The 22485-nt window shown below is 35.1% G+C and overlaps 1 protein-coding gene across 18 annotated transcripts in view; it reads left to right on the top strand.

Annotated features, from left to right (window-relative positions):
- Positions 1 to 22485, top strand: part of R3hdm1 (R3H domain containing 1) — a 112638-nt gene that overhangs the window by 46498 nt on the left and 43655 nt on the right. For 8 of the 18 annotated variants that reach the window (XM_087195606.1, XM_087195599.1, XM_087195600.1 and 5 more), the window contains 3 exons: positions 873 to 974; positions 3028 to 3321; positions 8549 to 8672. In XM_087195606.1, coding sequence (XP_087051732.1) covers positions 873 to 974; positions 3028 to 3321; positions 8549 to 8672 — 520 coding nt within the window. The remainder of the gene's footprint in view (positions 1 to 872; positions 975 to 3027; positions 3322 to 8548; positions 8673 to 22485) is intronic. The other 10 variants (XM_087195640.1, XM_087195601.1, XM_021237008.2 and 7 more) reach the window with 3 other exon arrangements.

Below are 22485 nucleotides of genomic sequence, written 5' to 3'. Positions count from 1 at the left end.
AGCCCAACATGTACTCTTAATAAAAATGTGTTTGGGAACAAGGAAATTGTTTGCCTTTCTTATGTAAAAGAGATGTGTTTGGATGTATGTCTATATGTGTTATTCCTGAGGTTTTCTTTTTTTTTCTTTTTTGGTACCGGGGATCAAACTCAGGACCTTGGGCTTGTGAGGCTGGCAGGGGAACCACTGAGCTAAATCCCCAGCCCTCAAAGATTGATGTTAATTCTTGTGTCAGGCACTTTTTTTTTTTTTTGGTACCAGGGATCAAACTCGGGACCTTGCGCCTGCAAGGCAGGCGGCGGAACCACTGAGCTAAATCCCCAGCCCCTGAGATTTATTCTTAGCAGAACTCACAATATATTTTTCTTTTAAAATTGATCCTAAAAGAATAATCAGTATTTATCAAATAGAATAATTGGTATAGGTGTATAAGTTAATACTGTGTGTTAATAACAATGAAGTTCTTCGTTTAAAGTTTTGTGTTATATAGTTATATTGGGCAGCTTCTATAAAAACCTAAAAAACAAAGATAAACAGTTTTGCCTTTGCTGACTTAACCCAGGGGTCTTGGTTAGATAATAGAATTTGAAATAGCAAAATTACTTGTATTCATAAATCTGTAATAAAATCTTTTTTGGGAAAAATATTAGCTTTTAATTATGAAATCAATTTAGGTATACCTGTGTTCTCAGAAATTTTACTTTGTAGTTTCTTCATCTGTTCTTGTGTTTGTTGTTTGCACTATTGTATTTTAAATGACTTTATAAATGTTGTTAAAGCTATTGCCCAAAAAGTGTAAATTTCCATTTTATGCAATTCTTCTAACATTTTATTCTGACACTAACATTGTTTACCAACCTGTTATTCTTTAGCCTGTTCGTCCTCTGCAGTCCTCTTCTCAGCCTGTTCACTGCTCTACAGCCCCTTACCCATCCCCGCTCCTGCCAGTCTCACCCACCCAGCAATACTCCGTGGTACTATATCTCTATTCACCTCCTGTGTTTTTGTGGGTGGTTGTATGATGAATGCTAAAGAATGTAATCAAAGTAATATTATCCTTTGTGATATTTCTTAAAATCAGGGATACATATGTATTGGAAAAAGTGTTTTCTAATTCATATTAGTAATTTTCTTCCCTAAAATAGTGATTGTTGGCTTATTATAATGATTATTTAAATCCTAATCTTTCCTCCTTCATAACAAGATAATTTTTATGTTGACTATTCTAGTCCTTAGATCTTGTAGCTGCTTTTCTCATTAAGGTCAGAGTAGGATCTGTGTAATCTTGGGATGGCAACTTTCATCAGGGTTCAAGACTTTTATTCTCAGGGACAAGGACGTATGTAGCTCATTGGTGCTGCACCTGCCTGGCAAGCACAAGGTCCTGAGTTTGATCCCTGATACAAAAAAAAAAAAGACTTTTATTTCTCCCCAGTCCTGTGGGTCCAGTAGACCCAACACTTGTTATTAGGGTGAATCGTGGTTTACAGCTACAGAAGGCTTCCACTAAGTGTTTCCAAAGATGTCTAGATGTCTGATTTCTAACTATAATGTAATGATGCCTCCTTTAATACAAAGTTAGCCCAAAAGTGTGATCTCTCAGGAAGATCTCAGACTCACACCTCCATATGTTAACTATATGATCCTGAAACAATGTAAAGTATCTTATGCATAGTGCCTCGCATGATCTAGACACTAAGTAACATTAATTTTACTTTTAAATTTTTCCCTTAAAATGAATTTCCTAACAGCTCATATACTTTTCCCAGTGATGTCACTACTTTTCAGCCTAGATTTCCCCAATGATACTGCTGTTTTTCAGACTATATCACCATCATATTTTGAAATTGCATTCCAAGTCAGACTACAAACCATCCATGAAAATCATTCTGAACACTTTTTGAAAATACCTCTTTTAAAGGGAGTTTTTCTTTTTTTGAGCTGAGTCAGTCATTCTTGGCAGTATTGAGAAGGTTAAGAAAAAAAACTTCAGAAATATTTTGGAAATAATCATTGAAATAAGAAAATGACTTTTTCTCAAAATGACCCTCAGTAGTGTATAGTTATATCTCTTTTAAGAATAATTCAACAGGGGCCAAGGATTTAGCTCAGTGGTTTCGCCAACTGCTGCGCAAGCGCAAGGACCCGATTTCAATCCCCGGTACCAAAAAAAACAGTAGGAAATTATTGTTTGAATTACACCTACCTAACTTTAGTAATAGACTGAGAAACACTAGGGAAGCATAGAATTTATGGCCAAATTATTTTTGAGAAATTAGAAAAAGAGATCAGGTGGTTACATTTTAATTGTTGGAGGATACACAAATGAAAAAACCTGAGTCCTGCCTCATAAGGTGGAGGGGAGGTAAAGAGTAATTATCACTTTATCATTACATAATCTTTGAAGTTTTTTCAGAAAATATTATATAATATAAAAATGTCCAATTTTACTTCCACATCCCAATGTGCATTTAACTTTCATTTAAATGAATGTCTTTTTAAATTTTTTAATTTTAATACATGTTTGCAATGCATGATTATATTCATCATGGGGAGATGGTACATGTACATAATACATCTTAATTCTTTTATCACCTCCTCCCTCTCCTCTCTATCCTCTTCCCTCCTTTTTTCACTTTTAAATCTGAAAATTGTGCCCTATTCTTTTCTGCATGCTATCATTTCTATTAGCTATATTTTATAAGTAATTTATAGTGATAGCATTCTGAATATTCCTGCTTAGAGTTCTCGTTTTCTTGAAGCTGTCATTGTTTTACATCATATTTCTTGTGATGGCATGTAACATCTGTTAATATTTACTATTGTGACTGAGTTTAAAATATGATACTTGGCCCAGTGATTTAGCTCAGTGACACCGCGTCTGCCTCACAAGCACAAGGTCCTGAGTTCGATCCCCAGTACCGCAAAAATAAATAAATAAATAGATAGATAAATAACTATGATACTTTTCACTGATAAGTTTGGCCCATGTATGAAAGGCTTACTGATTGCTAATCCTTTTTTTAGCAGGATAACCTTGGTTCTCAGTTCAGCCACATGAGTCTTGCCCGCCAGCCATCTGATGGTTCTGACCCACATGCCACCATGTTCCAGTCTACTGTTGTTCTTCAGTCTCCCCAGCAATCCAGTTATATCATGACAACAGTGCCCCCACCACATCCTCCTCCTCCACCACCTCCACCTCCTCCTTCCCTCCCGCCTGGGCAGCCAGTCCCTACTGCTGGCTATTCTGTCTCTGGTCATGCTCTCAGCCAGCCTGTGCTCCAGCAGCAGGGATATATTCAGCAGCCCTCATCACAGGTATGTTGGGTTTTCATCTTTTCTCTCATGGGATCCTCTCATTTAGGATCAATTTCTTGTTCAAAGCCCTTATTTTTAAAATTCTCATGTTGAGAATTTGTGAGTGTGTGAATAAAATAATGTGGATAGCTTTCCCTCTGGAGACTTTTCAAGTACATTTTGGACAGCGACGTTACAAGTAAACATTTCAGTTGGATGGTTAACTATGTGACCTTTGATTTTTTTCTGACTCTTAAGAGGTGTGGAGTTTTTTTTTAATTAGCCTAAAGAAAACATAATTATACATGAACTATAAAAATTAAATAATAGTATTTCAAGGGCTGAGGATTTAATTCAGTGGTTCCTCCTGCCTCGCAAGCACAAGGTCCCAAGTTTGATCCCCAGTACGGAAAAAAAAATTTAAATAATAGTATTTCAAGAACAATAGGCCAATTTGGGGAAAATTAACATCTTAACAATATTGACTCTTCAAATGCAGAAAGAAAGTATTTCTACTTATTGAAGTCTTTGTTAATTTTTCTAGCAATATTTTCTAGTTTTGGTTAAGTAGCTGCTGCACATATTTTAGTAAATATGTCACTAAGGAGATAATATTTTTAGATGCTACTCTAAAGGAAATTGTTTTTAAATTTCATTTCCTATTTGTTGATTATTAATATCTAGGTATAGAATTCATTTTGGCATACTGGTCTTATATTTTATGGATTTTTTTTTAAAGTTTTTTTTTAATGCTGGGGACTGAGCCCCCAATCTCGCACATGCTAGGCAAGCTCTACCACTAAACTACATCCTCAGCCCTTTTTTAAAAATTATTTTGAGACAGCCAGGGATTTAGCTCAGTGGTTTCATTGCCTGCCCCGCAGGCACAAGGACCTGAGTTCCATACCTGCTACCAAAAAAAAAAAAATTATTTTGAGACAGATTCTTGAAAAATTTCCCAGGCTAGAGCCAAAGCGTGGTGGCACATGCCTGTAATCCCAGCACTTGGGAGGCCGAGGCAGGGAGATCTTCATGAGTTTGAGGCCAGCCTGAACTACAAAGGACGACCCTGCCTCAAAAAACAAAACAAAATTCCCAGGCTAGCCTGGAATTTGGAATCCTCCTGGCTCAAACTTCCCAATAACTCGCTGGGATTATAAATACATACAATCTTGCCCAGCTTTTTTTTTTCTTCTCTTTCTTCTTCTTTTTTTTTTTTTTTAACACAGGGTCTTGTTGTACAGTTCAGGGTGGCCTCGAACTCTCAGCAATCCTCCTGCCTCAGCCTCCCAGGCATTGGAATTACATGGGTGCACCACCCCACCCAGCATGTGTTTAACTTTTTGAAATGAACTGCCATACTATTTCCACAGCAGCTGCACTATTTTCCATTCCCAACAACTATGCACAAGAGTTCCAGTTTCCCCACCTCATCAGAACTTTTTTTAATAGTATTATCCTAATCATATAGAGTGATATCTCATTGTGTTTTTGACTTGTATTTCCCTAATAATTTTTTTTTTACTTTTTATTTTTCTTATTTTTTTCCTTAAATTCTTTTATTGGTACATTTTAGGCCTAATAATTATTTTTGTTGCATCACGTGACAATCACTGGCCCTCTGTAGATCCTCTTTGGAGAACTATTCAAGTCCTTAGCCTATTTTTTAAATCAGATTGACTTGTTGTTGCTGAGTTGTGAGAGTTCTTGATATGTTCTGGATGCTGTGACCCTTATCAGACATGTGAGTTGAAAGTATTTTCACCCATTTTGTAAAGTGATCTTTTTGCTTTGATAATGATGTGCAGTTTTTAATTTTCATTAAGTCTATTATTTGTTTTTTTGTTACTTACACTTTTGATGTCATATCTAAGTTTTCATTGCCAGAAGAAAGTCATGGAGATTTATCCCTATGTTTTTTTCCTAGAGTTCAATGACTGTAGCTCCTGTATTTACATCATTTATCCATTTTGAGTTAGTTTTGTGTATGGTACAGTGAACCCTTGACTTACAAACTCAGTTTGTTGGCAAATGTTGGATGTAACACAAATTGGTCAGGCTTCTCTAAATAGCCTTCAAAGTCTCTCTCCTGTATACAGGCAGATCTTGGTGTCCTTAGACATTGGCCCAGGATTTCTCAACCCCACACAAAAAAGAATATGTAATGTTCCTTCCAGAACTCTTTAAGGGTTAAATCTGTATCTGAGACTCTTTGAAAGCACAAGTGGCCAGCATTGGGATCATAACTCAAGACTGCCTGAAAGTTAAAGCTAAAATTCCAGTAATAACCCCAAGTTGTTCATATGTCAGGCCAGTCATAACTCAAGGGTCCACTGTATGTGGTAAGGGTCCAAATTCATTCTGCTTTAAGTATGTAGTTAATTATTTCAGCATCATTTGTTAAAGGACACCTTGCTTTCCCTGTTGAATAGCTTTTGGACTGTTGTTAAGTATCAGTAAACCATAAATTTAAGAGTTTCTTTGTTTTGTTTTCTATTTCTGTCTTGACTCTCACTGCATTATTCTGTAGTATTTCTGTCCTTACACCAATAGTACATTTGTTCTGATTACTGTAGCTTTATAGTTAAGTTTTTAAAATAGGCAGTATACCTTCTCAATTTTGTTCCTTTTCAAGATTATTTTGGCTCTTCAGGTTTCCTGTAATTTCATTTGGGTTTAAGAATAGTCTTCAGGGCCGGGTATTTAGCTCAGTGGTTTCACCGCCTGCTGCACAAGCACAAAGACCCGAGTTCAATCCCCAACACCAAAATAAAAAGAATGGTCTTCCATTTCTGAAAAAGACAATCTATTGAAAATTGTTATCATGTTTAATGTGTTGAGATCATATTGCCATCTTTACAATAAGTCTTCCAGTCTTAATGAATGTGGGGTGTTTTTATATTCACTTAGGTTGTCATTGACTTCTTTCATATTTTGTTTTTGGATTTGTTTCACTTAATTTCTGCCAGTTTTTTAAAAATAGTATTTGGACCTATATTAGGCAATTTACATTTTTATATCTTCCTGATACATTGACTTGTATCACTTATAAAATGTTTTTCTCTGTGTGTAATATATCTTGCCTTGAATCCTATTTTACATGTTAAAGGCATGATGTAAGCATTCTTTTGGGTAGCATTTAAATGGTATATCTTTCTGTATACTTTTATTTCCAACTTTGTATTTCAAGGTCATCTTTTATGTCCTTTATATAATTGGGTTTTGACTTTTTATTTAGTCTAATTAGAATATACTAAACCTTTTATATTTAACATGTTTATTGGCATATTAGATTAAGTATGTTAGGGCTGGGGATTTACCCCAGTGGCTCTGCACCTGCCTTGGTACAAGTTCCTTAGCTTGATCTCCGGTACCAAAAAAAAAAATTAAGCATGTTATGTTACTTTTTTTTGTTTGTCTTTATCTGTATATATATTTCTATATGCTTCCTTTCTTGTCATTTGTATATGAACTTTTTTAGTGTTTCATTTTATTTCTTACATTGTCTTTTTATCTAAATCCCCTTAAATCTTGTATTTTGTATTTTTCTAGGGACTGTGATACATACCTTACTTTATCATATTCTACCTGAAGTTTATAAAGAGTAAAGTATAACACTATTACAACATAATTTCATTTACCCTCTCTCCATCATTTTGCTATTATTTTCATATGTATTACAGTTATATACAATATAAACAAAATATAGTGTTGCAGTTCTTGCCTTAAATGATGTCTTTTTTTTTAATTAAGAGGAAAGAATGAAGAGCATCCTGGGCTGGGGATTTAGCTCAGTGGCACTACACCTGCCTCACAAGCGCTAGGTCCCAAGTTCGATCCCTGGTACCAAAAAAAAAATGAAGAGCATCCTAGTGAACATGATCTGAATTCATGATTTATCAGTCACTTGCTGATACCTCCAAGAAATATTAAGAGATCCCATAAGTATGCCTATTCTAATGTTTCTCAGACAGAAAAGCTACCAGAAATTTGGGAGATTCTCAGCTTCTGACTGATCTAAGAATGTTGTGCCTGACTGATTTTCAGATGAGATGAGTACTCTCTTAAGTTTCCCCAGATTTCTTTTTATTTTTTTGTGGTTTTTGTTGTTGTTGTTGTTGTTGTTGTTGTTTGTTTTTGGTACGGGGGATCGAACTGAGGTCCTTGCGCTTGCACAGCAGGCAGTGAAGCCACTGAGCTAAATCCTTGGCCCTTCTGTTCTTTTTAAAAAGTAATCCAGGGGCCCAGGATTTAGCTCAGTGGTTCTGCCACTTGCCTCGCAAGCACAAGGTCCTGAGTTAGATCCCCGGTACCAAAAAAAAATTTTTTTAAGTAATCCAATCAAAAGAATATAGCCTGAGGGATCCTGTGAAACTCTAAAATTAACTTACCACATATTTGTACATCACTGAATTATTTATTCTTTATCATAATCTAGGTCAGATTAATTTAAAAGAAATTCACAACTGATACGAATGGCTCCAGAAGGAAAAATAAACCAAGCTAGTCTTTCCGCCATTATAATTTACATTAGAAATATATGTGAGGAAAAAGAAAGAATGCAAGCAGTACTACTGTGCATTAGTATGTGAATGAATAAACTGGTTTATTTCTATAGTGAATGATGGTTAAGCAGTTAACTCAAATGATCTAACAATACAGGTTTCAACAAAATCTCAAAAACTGTGTGAATTGTAAAATAATGTGAACTGCAAAATAATGTGAATTGCAAAATAAAGTATGCATTATGATATAAATTATATTTTGAGATTATATCTTTCAAAATAAGCTATTGAAATTATATAAAATAAGCCATGAAATTATATAAAATAAAGCACCATAAATGTAGATCTTTAAATACTCAATAGTACATGTATGGATAGTAGATGCATATGGATAACAAGTTTTAAAATGCAGTAATGATACTCACCAACCACTAGGTAATGGTGTCTGTGAAAGGTAGGGCAGTGGAACTGGAGTTAGCTTGTAGCTATTTCATTAATATTTGGTTTGTGAAAGAGAGAAATATGAAATGAATATGGCAAAAAACCTAAAATCTAAATGTGATTGGTGGGTACATCAGTATCTTTTTAAAGCAACTGTATTTTTGAATTAACTTTTAAAATACTAAGTTTTCAGATGGTTGGTGCTAGAAAGAATTATTACTCTTTACACTCTGATGTTTCTTTACAGAAAGAAATTTCTTTTGCAAGTAAAACTGATTTTTTTTTAATGCTTATGATTATAGATGCCAGCCTGTTATTGTGCTCCAGGCCACTATCACTCCAGTCAGCCTCAGTACCGCCCTATCCCTTCTGTCCATTACAGTTCACATCTAAACCAACCACTGCCACAGCCTGCACAGCAAACAGGTGAGTCACATTTCTGATGTCATGATTTCTTAGCTGTGGTTACTGGTTTTTTTTTTAATCTTTATTTCATTCTTAACATTAAGACACTACCATACTCAAGAATCTTAGATATATCCACATATGTGAGTATGCAAACCAGTGATATTAAAAGAGTGGACAAATCTTAGAATTCTCCAGAAAACACCACCCTCTGTGTGCTAAAGGGGTAGGAGCCACAGTGGGAAGATTCTGCCAGGTCAAGAGTGTGGTGAGCAGCTGCACAGTCCTCACTGCCATGGTAGTGGAAGCCCTGTTTGCAGCCTGATAATCCTTCCATGGTAATAGCAGAGAGAGAGAGAGGGAGAGATAAAACCAAAATTCAGCATTCTTTTTGTTTTGCTTCTTCGCAAATTTTCCTCAAACATTAAGTAAAAACAAAGTGATCTCCGTGTAAAAAACTATCTTACTAATTTTAATGATATCATTTCTCTGTGCTTTCCATCTACATGTGTACTTGTAGCTCCATTATTTAATTAGGTATTCATCCAGGCTTTCGTAACTCTAAAGTTGAAGAAAATTTTTACTATTGTTTGCTTTAGTGCATTTTTAACTGCTTGTCACTTTTGGAGATGCTTATACTGTGGGGGCACACTTTTGGAGACTTACACCCGTGGAGACATCTTCACCTCCACCTCCACCAAAGCAATTTGCAGCTTTTGATAATGGGTGTAACTTTTAATGGTTACCTCCACTTCAAGTAACTTCTGCATTTACCCATCTGATGAGAAGTGATCTTGCTTCTCTTTGCTGGTAGGAAATGGTGGGTTCTCCCACGATCATTGTGATTTGCCAACTTCCTTTACCAGATAAGAGTCCCATTCTGCATAACTTGCGGTGAAGCTTTGCCTTCCTTAATCTGTTACCTCAGGAGTTGTCTCGTGCTTGGTATACCAGTTCTCCCTTTTTTTGTGTGTTATTAGCCCTATTTTATATGTGTAACAAGTGTACATCCTAGAGATGCTGAGCATAAACACAGGCCATTATAACCAAGTTAGAATTTATTTTTAGTATCAATATGACTCCTTTGAGGTTTACCTGAAGTTTAGTAAATGCAGCCCATGTCAAATAATATAGTGTGTGTTCTGACTTTATAAGATTTCAAAAGTTGTTCTTTATACATAGGAACCTTAGCTTTGTATATGTTTGTTTTATTCTAAAAAATAATTATCTGAGTTTTTCTGGGCTGCAAGTCTTTTTTTGTGTCTCTTTTTTTTTCTTCCAAAATTGTAACACAGGTTATAGTTGATAGCATGTATGATCATTAAAAAAAGAAAGTTATCTTCATGCCACTTGTTTAAATACCTTCTTGTGACTGATTAGTTCATTATTAAACCCTATAATGAGACAAGCAAAAATCTTTTATTCTGTATTTATGTGAGCCTTTTAGTTTTATTCTTTTCCATGCAAAATCTTTATTCCTTTCCATGATCAGAGTGTCTGCAAAATAAAAACTATTAATCACCGGTAAGGACTGATGTACAAAAAAAATCCCACTGAATGGAAAACAACTAAAAATGCCTACCCCAGGGCCAAAATACCTGTATGAAATGTAGAATGTGTTTACCATCAAGTGATATTTTTAATTGTGAAATTTTCTCTAATGTTAGTTATGAAGACAAGGAAAAAAACAGCCGGATTGCATCTGAATAATACGGACACAAAAGAGAATCATGTCTTTGAATAGTTTTTGACTTTTTTTTTTTTTTTTTTGGTACCGGGGATCGAACTCGGGTCCTTGCACTTACGCAGCAAGCGGTGAAACCACTGAGCTAAATCCCCAGCCCTTTTGACATTATTTTTGACTCTGATGAGTCAATTATAAGCCAGGCATGAGGGTTCATGCCTGTAATCCCAGGACTCAAGAGGTAGGGAGACCCTGTCCACCCCCTCCAACAAAAAAAAGAAGAAGAAATCAATTGTAACACTTTGTAACTGTAGTTTGTCTTTTCAGTTATTATATTCAATATTCTCTTAAATTACAGTTTAAATGAGTTGTATGTCATTCAGTTTGAAGAATAAAAGAAATCCTCAAAGCATTCTTACCTGAAAGGGACAATTTTTTTGTACTAATAAATGAAATAGATTTTCCTTTAAATCACAAGTCACTGGTGCCAATACCAGCTATTGTGCCAGTAATTATATAATTTTTTATTCATAGAATTAATCGGAACTTGAAGGAACTCTCTGTCTTTTGGGGAGCGGGACAGAGTCTCCCTTTGTAGTTCAGGCCGGCCTAGAACTTGTGGCGATCCTCCTGCCTCAGCCTCCCAAGTACTGGGATTATAGGCATGCACCACCATGCCTAGCTCATGAACTCTTTTTTTAAGTTATAATCCAGACTTTTTATAGTTAACTAATGATTATTTTTTTATATCAAAGCTACAGAGTATGCATTTACATTTGTTGGTGTCCTCAAAGAAAAGCAAAGTGCCTAGGGAAGACACATTTCTCTTTCTGATTTGGTGGTGGGTAACAGACTTTTTTCATATGTAAGCAAAATACTTCCTGTGTTTCCTTTTTGGATTTTTTTTTCTTATATTGCCCTATATCCCACCACCTTAATCTGATTAAAATGAGAGGTTGATTATATCCCTTACATTTTGGTTTTTGCCACACAACACTTGTGTACCCTACAAAGTGTCAAGAAGCATTTTATTTTCTTTAATTACTTAAAAGAGTGAAGTTTATTATTTGATCAAATAATGAAAGCAGATTTGGAACAAATTTTCTTCACAGTGGCACAAATAGTATTTAAATGGTCTTATAAGAATTAAAGAAATTTTGCCCTAAGTTAACAAACCCAACTAAGTCCAGCTGTTCTTAGACTAGAAGGGTGTGGGCAATAGGAAGAAATCAAGATTTTCTGTTATTTGTGCTTTTGAGGGTAGAGAAGAGGTTGGAAACATTTCTCAAGAAGAAAATGCTTTGGTCCTGTATGCATGTGCACATCAGTAGACCACAGTTACATTGGTCTCCTTGACAATAAACCTCTTTATGAAACTGAAGTAGATAGTATTAACATTACTGCTTGGAAATGAATGTACTACTCTTCTGTTATAAATGCAAAACTACTGACCATAGCCATTTAAAATGAGATTGAGGGCCAGGGGATTTGGCTCAGTGGTTCCGGCGCCTGCCTCAAAACCGCAAGGTCCCGAGTTCGATCTCCGGTACCAAAAAAATAAACAAATAAATAAAATAAAAAATAAAATAAGATTGAGTTAACCCTTGATGACAGAAACAGAAGAAATTCTGCCTACATAAAAGCTTTTTAGACAGTGCATTGTATAAGGTGAAAGAACAGCAAAGTATGAATCAGAATCCTGATATTGCTTAGCAAGTTTTTTGTTTTTGTTTTTAGCTAGTATTAGTCATATCACTTAAGGCCTCTCAATTTCGTTTACTCACTTTCCAAGTAAGAGAATTTTATTATATTGTTTGTGACACTTCTGTATACTCTGAAATTCTATGAGTCTGTGTCTCCTATAAATTATTCCTGGTTTAGAAAGGTGAATATTTGAGAACTGGTTTATAGTAGCTTAGCAATTTCCAGTCAGTAACTAAAGTCATGCAAGCAACTATTTAAAATGATCTTGTGGGCCGGGGATTTAGCTCAGTGGTTTCGCCGCCTACTGCGCAAGCGCAAGGACCTGAGCTCAATCCCCGGTACAAAAAAAAATAAAATAAAATGATCTTGTTACTTGCCAGTTGCAATAATAAAGACTTATTATCTTTATTGTAAAATGTACAGCTTGAGTACTATAAAGTATACTACATACAAAGATTTTTGTATACTATAAAGAAGCTTTTCCTATAGGTAGTAATCACAGCAAAGACTTCAGGTTTATGAAACCCTGACTCTTTTATAGGTAGCTGCCTTCATTCTGTGACTCTTTCATTCTGCAAAGTTTGCAGCTTCACCACACATGTTTAGTATTTTGCAATAATTGGCCTTGCTCCTGAGCTGTTGGATTCGGGGCCGTAGCACTGTCTGAGAGGTTTACATTTCTCACAGTGAACCGGTCTCTTTTTCAGCTGCTTCCTGGCTTCTTTTTACTCAGGTTTCCACTGCTTTTTTTTTTAATGCTGTATTAAGGTATTAACATTCGTTTATATTTTTCAATAATTGTAATTGCCTTCTAATCATGCATCATACTCAGAAATAAAGATTTGAATTTAAATAACAACCTTGGCTTAATATAATTTGCCTTGTAGAAATACATGAAAGGAGTTGCTCAAATTTCTTTTCTAAAGCAGATTTGGACAGCAGATTCCATTTGGTTTGGAGCTTATTTACAAGGTTTAATTTTTTAAGCATGCCAGACTCATTAGCAGAGGTCATTTACATCTCCCTCTTGCTACACAACTTTTTAGGGACATTATTATTTATTAAAGCATGCCATCCAAAGGACCTAAGAGCTCGGGATTTAGCTTGGTGGTTCCTCCGCCTGCCTCACAGGGCAGTTCGATCCCTGGTACCAACAACAACAAAAAAAAGGACCTAAGACACCTAAATGAAGCTGCTTGAGCTCCTACCAAGGATATAAATCCATTATTTTTCCAGACACTATTACTATTGCATGTCTGTGAAAAACAAAATAATTCTTTGAAACTATAGATAATTTTAGCTTTGTAACCATTTGATAAATTCAAAGAATATCAGTCATTTAAGTCTTTGGTCTTGGTCTTCCAAGTAATTCAGAACCATGAGATTCTATGTTGATTAAGGTTTGTTACCAATAGACTGTGACGGGATATTGATGAGTAATACTGTAGAAGGAACATTTTAGGATAGTCTGTAAGATACGGAAAACACCAGCAGCATTGCAAAGCACAAATTTAAAAGTAAACAGGCTATAGAAGGCAAGCAAGTACAAAATGGCACATTGGTGAATAGAGAAGGGAGCATACTGGTAGGAGATTCAGCTATGTCATATTGAGGCTGTGGGAATAAAATCAGTAATGTCTTTATTGATCACTTTTGACCCAAGTAAAGAATTTTGTATTTGTGTTACTAGGTAGCAGTAGTAGCAGTAGCACTGGCTAGCCTTATTTTTTCATTGATTGTGTGAGCATTTCCTTAGTAGTGTGTGACCAGCAGAAATTCAGACATTGTATAATATCTACAAATCCACCTATTTCCCTTTTCCCTTCTCCATTAACCTGCCGCCACTGAAATCTGGAGCCAAATATATCTGGTAAGTACCTACAGATTTCCTTGAGTTGTGTCAACTCTTCAGTAGGGTGGTCATTTAAATAGCTGAGAGCTATAACCTGTGTGGCTATTTTTACTAGAAATGCTCTTTGTTTTGTGTATATGTTTATTTCAGACCACAAGAGTAGGGTAACATAGGAGAAAGAATAGTGAAGGTGTGATGGCAACTGTGCTTGCTGCCTTCCAAATACACTTGAAGGGGCTAGCCTTGGTTGAACTTTCCTGTCCACTAAAAGAGGGCAGCATTTAAAAAAGACTAACCAGAATTATAAACTTGAAATTTTGATGATTTCAAAACAGTTCTAAATTGCTTTGTAGATGTCTAGTCACAGATAAATTTAGATTTAGCAAACTGGCTTATTTTTTTTTTAAAAGACTAGCTACCCTCACAGTGTTTCTTCTATACAATTTCTCTTTTGAGAAAATGTAATAATACTGTTAAAGGAAATAATTAGATTTATGGCTATTCTGACTAAGCAGTTCTTCAATTCTTTTTGCTCACTTTCAGATTATGCTTAATCTTTTATTAAGAATGCTTTCCTTTAACATAAATGCTAGTTCAGGTCCCCTATATAAAATAAAATCAATCGCTTCTCAGCCTTTTGGCTAAGATCAAGTGTGAAATAAAATCAGCCTGTCAATCTGTGCAAAACTTTTCTGCTGAGCACTGTATTTCTTTGTTATTCTATTCTCTGTTGAAGTGAAAGAAAGTTAAAAATAGAATATTCTTTGAAATTCTCCAGGAAAGTACCTTAGCCATCAATTTATGTTGTCCTAGTTCTCTTCAGCTGCAGATTGATTGTGCTTTCCTGTGAAAGGGCTGGAAGAAATGTGATAATAATGCAACTGTGCCATTCTTTAACAAAGGAAAATGTTGAAATCTAGATAGTAATTGTGTTTGGTATCACTTGCTGTTGGCATTGCTTGCTTCACAAAGGGGGTTTTCCAACAGGATTGACACACATTTCTGTAAAAGATATCCTCATTTCCTCTAACATCCTGATTAAATCCAGATATATCGTAAGGAGGCTTTTTCAAACTCTGACACATTGAAACATTTTTTTAATGAATAAAAATAATTTACGTTGTAACCAAGTTGGTGAACTATTGAATTTCAGAATACTGGAAATAGACTTCTTATACCATTTTTTTTCCAAACCTACTAGTATTTTTCATTCTCTGGAAATCTATATACTCTTTTTTTTTTTTTTTTTTTTGGTACCGGGGATAGAACTCTGGACCTTGCCACTTGCAAGGCAAGCAGTGTAACTACTGAGCTAAATCCCTGGCTCTAGAAATCTACTTTTTTCTAATCCTCAACCTTCTCCCTTTTTTCCAGATCATTGGGTTGGTTTTTTTTCTCATACTTGGCAGTCTTCAAAGTATACTTTTGAAACTATCGAAACTGTGTACCCCCTTTCCTTATGTCTGAATAGTTAGATAAGGGACCCAAACCACAGTGCCACATCTCTTAATAAGTGCCAGTTGGTAACAGTTCATGCTCAGGAGCCTGAAACTTCAACAGTTCTTTTAAAATACAAATTTTATTAAGCATTTTATTATACGTTTTTGCTTAATGTATAATAGATATTGGGAAATGGGAAGAAAATGTTCAAATGAGAAGAGGAACGAGGGAAAAGAAAAAAGGGACACAGATAAAGAGAGAATGGAATGAAAAATAGAAACAAAGCGTTTTACATGAGGGGAAGAGGGGTTATGAAAAAAAGAAGCAGCAAGATATATCATGTACAGGTTCAGATTCCTGATGAATGTTATCATTATGTATATCTAAAATGTACCAGTAAATGTTTTGCTCAAAAAAAAGAATACCTTTTTTAAAATTTTGGTTTTTTAGGCAACATAAATAAAATAAATTTTATTAAGCAAATGTACCCAAAGTGAGGCATGCTTTGTTTCTAGTTTTCCTTATGACTGTAGTAACTTTAACCAACGTAGATTTCACAGACTTCTTGTATTAGAGAAAGACCAATAATCTTTTAATTGCCTTTAATATCCCCTGTAGAGAGTTTAGTCCAAAATTACATCCTTTTTAGTCCATTATGGGATTGTTGTTTGTTAAAATTATTGGAATGAGTGATCAAATGCCTCCTCCTCATGACTTCTAGGTAAACAGATTAGTACCTGTCATATTGCCATAATGTAAAATTTTTCTCTTGTGATAGGAGTCATATAAAGCATCATCAATCAAATAATGCTTTTAGTTGTGACAGTCTTAGGAAGGTTTCTTGGGCCTTCCTGATTCAAAATCTGATTCAAATCTGGTGAGATTTCCTGCCTCAAAGGTTAAAAAAAAAACAAACATGAAAGTTACTCAATAGATGAGAAAAAACCATTGCTTCACAAAACTTTAAAACTTCACCCATGAAACAGAACAACTATGCTTGCCTTCAAGGTATCCAGGTTAAAGCTGGCATTGACCTAAAGTCACTTCTTGGCAAAGGAACCTGACTTTGTGGAAAAGACAGGCAATATCTGTGAAAGTTCTGCCGAAGAAGTCCCCTTTAGACTTACCTGTAATATGGCAACAGTGTGTACATTTTGGACAAAAGCAGCCTCTGAGTGATGTGTTATGTACATGTACCAACTCCACACAAGAAAAGTAAGCATATACTACAAAGGTGTACCCCCCAAAAAAGAAAAAAGGAAGTGGCCAAGGGATTGGGGTAGGGAGGGAAAGAAAAGAGATGAAAAAGATAATTAAGATGTGTTGCGTACATGTACCAGCTTCCCACAGGGAATGTAATTGATGTACACTAATGTACTACCCACATGTACTAATAAACTAAAACCAAAAAAATTAGTAAGATTTTTAAAAAGCAAAGCTAAAAGCCAAAGAGGAACATTAGAAATTGACATCAATCCATCCCCAGTACCAAAAAAAAGAAAAGAAATAGGCATCAGAGATAATCACCATTCGAGCCTCTTCTCCGTTGTTTTATACATGTGAAATTAGGCCAGGGGTTGGTACACAAACAAGTAGAGTCCCTCCCAAGGAAACGACATTATGTCATAGGCTTATTGTGTGAATTCTTTCACCTGTTTTTTTTAAGCCCTTAAATTCATGTAGCTACCATCTGGACCAGTGATGGTGAACCTTTCAGAGACGACTGCAACCCAAATTCCACTTATTTCTCTCAAAATGCCAACACTGCAATTAAACCTGAATACTGAGGTTTAATTTAGAAACAATAACTCATACATTAACATCTTTTGTCTTAAAAACAAACAACACATGAGCCATAGGTTTGCCACCATTGATTCTTCTTTCACTTTTTATTCCTATTTAAATAGCAACACTTATATTTGCAAATAAAGTTTGACATTTACAATAATTCCATGTTTTCTCTTCAATTAAATTTATCTGGTAACTTAAGTACATTAAACTAAAGTAAAAGTCTTCATTAACCAGAATTCTCAGAAAATTGAAGAAAGTCAGGTCCTGCTTATTTGTGTATTGTTATAATACTTTTTCTACTTCAACATCTGTTCTAAGTAAATTTTAGAATCAGACTGATATGTTCCCATCCCAGCTACACATTTAACCAGCTGGTGGCCTTGGAAAAGCTGTGAACCTCTCTGTTCCTTTGTTTCCTCATCTGAATAGTAAGGATAACATTTGTACCTATTTTGTGAAATTTTGAGCACTGAATGAGTTGTATGTACCCAGACCAGTGCCTGAAACCTAATAAATGTTATATAAGTGTTAGCTATTACTATTATCTTGTGGTGCCATTTAAGCAATGGTAATTACATAGTATCCTAAATGATGAAAAGGTGTAAAAATTTAGGGGTGAAGTCCATACCAGACACAGGAAGCTAACAGTTTTTCCTAAAATATTTTGTCTTTTGTCTTTTTAGCTTCTTGACACATGCCTTCACCCTTAAAGTACAGTAAGAGAGATCAATTTTTTTTTTTTTTTTTTTTGAGATAGGGTCTCGCTTTGTAGTTCAGGCTGACCTTGAACTCACTGTGTAGCTCAGGCTGGTCTTGAACTCACAGCAATCCTCCTGCCTCAGCCTCCCAAGCGCTGGAATTACAGGGATGCATCACCACACCTGGTTCTAAACATGTTTTAAGAAAATAATTATTTTTTTTTTTTTTAGTATTGGGGATTGAACACAGGACCTTGCTCTTGCGAGGCAGGCGGTGGCACCTGTTTTTAAGAAAATTTATTAGCACATTTCCTTCCCTTAGCTTTGTAAAATCTCTCTTGAACAGATGTGAAAGCATTATATATTTGAACAGTATGTCCTGTGATCTTATTTGTGTGAGTATATTTGTTTCTCTCTGCATAGAAAATGAAGCCCAGCTATACATACAACATGTGTAAATGGTGATTGTGTTATGTTATTTTTTTCCTAGAGATTTTATTCTGTATTAACTTTTTTGTATATCCTGAATATTCTACCCTGAATATCTGTTTTATGATCAAATAAAATTTTTTGAAAAGGTGTTTTTAAGGTCCACATTTTTACATCTTAGATATAAATTTAAAATTTTATGTTCTTCCTTATCAGATAAATACTTTGAGGTTAATTACACAAAAGCTGATGCACAGTTCTTTAGAAGAGGCTTAATGAGTGGTTCATGAATTCCCCACTGATACAGTTAGTATTCATGGAATTGTTCTTTTAAAGAAAAGATGAAATGTGCTTAATTGTTTAACTAATGTTATCTTACAACTTTGGCATCAGAACCCATTCACTAAACGTGGACATTAAGAAACTGGTCGTTCTTAACCTGTAACACCTAGTAAGCTTCTGGTTTTGTGTAGAAACTTGTATTATTTTGGTTCCAGTCTCTTAATATATTTTTTCCTATTATTTCTCTAAGTATAAATGTACATTTTGGCTTAGTAGAGTGATAGCTATGGTGGATTTTCTTCCATTACTCCTATGAAGTGTGTCATTTTCATTTTTTTCAAAGCATGGACAAACTATAAAGGAAGAATTGGCAAGAAGACAGTTTGTTACCTGTAGAATTTTTGTTGTTTGTTTGAAATTGTATTAGTGTATATTAGTTGCAGATCAGTGGTTCTCTTTTTCATATATTTGTACATGCTTATAACATATATTGATCACTTTCACTCCCTTATTAGTCCCTTTTCCTTCCTTCTTCCATTCCTTTCTTGCCCTCGTTCTTCTCTAATCATCTCCCTGCTTTCCTGCATTTTTGGGGGTTTTTTTTTAGACTCAACATATGAGAGAAAACATGTAATATTTGACTTTCTGAGTGGCTTACATGATGATCTCCAGTTTCATCCATTTTCTTGCAAGTTACATGAGTTCATATTTTATGGTTGAATAATACTATATTGTATATATATTTTTTTTCTTTGAAGCATTCATCTGTTGACAGCACATAGGATGTTTCCATACCTTTACTATTATGAATTGTGCTGCAATAAACATGGGTATGCAGGTATCACTATACTAGGGTGACTTTAATTCTTTTGGAATATACCAAGGAGTGATATAGCTAATAGTTCTATTTTTTAGTTCTTCAAGGAATCTCCATACTGATATCCATAGTGGTCATGCTAATTTACATTTCAGCCAGCAGTATAGAAAGATTCCCTTTTGCTTGCATTCTCGCCAGCATTTCTTGTTTTTTATATTCTTAGTGATAGCCATTCTCACTGGAAAGAAATGGAATCTCATTGTAGGTAGGTTTTGTTTTTGATTTGTTTTGCAGTACTGGGGCTTCAACCCTGGACCTTTATATAATCTCAGTTTAGATTGCATTTCCCTGATAGCTAACTATGTTGAACATTTTGTGGACTCCAGAGCTGAGAATCCTAATTTCAAAGATAGGTGCAGTGTCATGCTTATCTTTGTATAATCCAGCTCGCAAATAACCTGTCCTTTTTACTATCACCTGTAACTAATGACCAGGTACAGTGAGTGGTCAGATGTTTTAGATTTCATGTTGTATATTCAAAATGTGCATGGTGTTTGTATGGATATATGTGAGAGTATATAGCAGTTAGTAGCTGTACATGTTAATTGACATCAGATTGCTTTAAGGAATCTAAAATACTATTGGTAATGTACTGTGATAAATTCTGTGATGTAGTGTCCGAGTAACCCTACAATAAACCAGTGTAACATAGTTTCTGTAGCTGTTTATTGAAAACCTCCTTGCCACATTTTATTTTCATAAGAGAAAATTTTAGACAAAATACTTCTAGATGAGGCTCCAAAAATTGGTAAAATTAGATGAGTTTAAAAAATCAGAAACACATTTGCATGTAAATTCACTTTTTTTTGGTACCAGGGATAGAACTCAGGACCGTGCACTTATAAGGCAGCTGCCAGAACCACTGAGCTAAATCCCCAGCCCAATTCACTTTTTTTTTTTGACAACCTATAACCTTGAATTATTTTTATAAGCTGCAAGAGTAATATGTAGGCTGGAGAATTTAGCTCAGTGGTAGAGTACATGCTTAGTATGTACAAGGCCCTGGGTTCTATCTCCAACAGCATGCATGCACACACATGCGCATGCGCACACACACATTAATACACAAAACATTTGATGTTTCTTAGGAGAGTGTGATTAAGTCAAAGTGTTTCACAGTAATTTTGCCACATGTCCACAGTTTATTTTGTTTTGGTTATTGGTAGGGTATGATTCCACCAGTTCTATTGTTACTTTCCCAGTCTATCCAGAGCTGGGCCCAGACACTGCAGCATATGCTTGGGAGAGGTTGTGTTTACCCACAAGGTTTCTTGTTTACATAACATTTCCATTCCTTTCTTTATTTTCCTCTGGGTGGGAATGTGTGTATACTTTGATGGTGTTAAAATTGTCTTTTGATAAAGTTGAACATTAATTGTTAGGCTAAAAACTGAGAAGTTTCTTCTGCTTTTTTCCTTTACTCACCTCCAACTCTAAGTAGTACGGGAAATACATAAGGGAGAAGAGTGTAGCAGATAGCATATTATCAATCACTTTCTTACAGATAAGGAACTAGAATATGTAATTTTTTTGTACAAAATTAGATTGGTAAGTCATTTGAAACATAGCTATATAGCAGTGTTGCCACAGAAATAGCATAATTTTTAAAAAAAGCTTTCACTGTTAAGGGATTCAGTATACTAGATTTTTACTTCGTTGTTGTTGTTGTTGTTGTTGTTGTTAAAATGTTGCTTAGTTACCAGAGAAACTATATTCGTATCTTAAAGTAAATGCTAGGTTTATTCAGTTATATAATCCCTAAGAAGAATCATTAAACCTTCTAAGTAACTAAGTATAGTAATACTGTTGTCTATAAGAAATACCTGAATAGGGCTAGCGATTTAGCTCAGTGGTTCCGCCGCCTGCCTCACAAGCACAAGGACCCAAGTTCAATCCTCGGTACCAAAAAAAAGAAATACCTGAGTATTTTGAAGATGGAAATGAAAATTGATATAAAATAGCATAATATATTTATGAATATATCATACATTTATGATGTTATTGAGGAAATAATTTCATTGGACTCTACTTGTTCAAGTTTGTATAGGCAGTGCTATTGTTCAGTTCATCTTTGTAAAAGCTTTTCAGTAGGGCCGGTGATTTAGCTCAGTTGTTCCGCCACCTGCCTCGCAAGTGGAAGGACCCGAGTTCGATCCCCCAAAAGAAAAAAAACACCTTTTTTTAATCATGTTTTTATTTTTTAAATGAATTTATTGTAGTTTTTAGTAATTTACAGGCATCTTAGGCTAATTGGTGTACGTGAAGGAATTCTCCTAGGATCAGGAAGCAAAATACAGTTGATATTCACTACTGAAAGCATTGTGTTTTGACCCATTCCCAGTGTAAGGATTCATATCTTAGAGTGTAACAGATGTGTTTACAGATGAAACCATTCTGAAAAAAATGGTTATCACACAGGCACAAACATATTTTGGAGGGTTGACAACAGTACCAGTATCATGGGCCTACAACCTCTGCAGGAGTAGAGTACCACATGTTTGCTTTAAAGTTCTGCTCTTATTAACCTGAAATTCTTAATAATTTTGGGGGGAGATACCAGGGATTGAACTCAGGCCCTTGTGCTTACGAGGTAGGCGGTGAAACCACTGAGCTAAATCCCCGGCCCTTCTTAATAATTTTTTAATGAAGGCTTCTACAAATTTTCCTTTTGTCTTGGGCCCTACAAATTCTCTAGGCAGTCCTGATCCCCCAAAAACAAATTACCATAAAAAACTGAAACACAAGCTACATAGTGATTGCTCTGTATTTACCAAGTCTGTGACCTTATACATTCCTCAGGTGTAGAAGAAATCTCTGTATACAGGCATTATTTAAATGTATCTTAAAAAAGAAAAATATACCTGACTTTATATACGTAAGCATTATAGTAAGTGTTTTAAATGTTGTCTTATAATAAAACACTTTGGAGATTTGCCTCTTAAACAAAATTCTGTCGTTTTAGAACATTAAAGTACTTGCTTAAAATATAAAAACAGCTTGGCTGGGTGTTTGCTTTGGCAGCGCATATACTAAAAAACCACTTGGCCGGGGATTTAGCTTGGTGGTTCCAGCACCTG

The sequence above is a fragment of the Heterocephalus glaber genome, unplaced genomic scaffold (genome assembly GCF_053883595.1).
Source record: "Heterocephalus glaber isolate CG9 unplaced genomic scaffold, H.glaber_assembly_v1.0 deba00000347, whole genome shotgun sequence".
Lineage (NCBI taxonomy): Eukaryota > Metazoa > Chordata > Mammalia > Rodentia > Bathyergidae > Heterocephalus > Heterocephalus glaber.
This window is presented reverse-complemented; position numbering and strand designations above follow the sequence as displayed.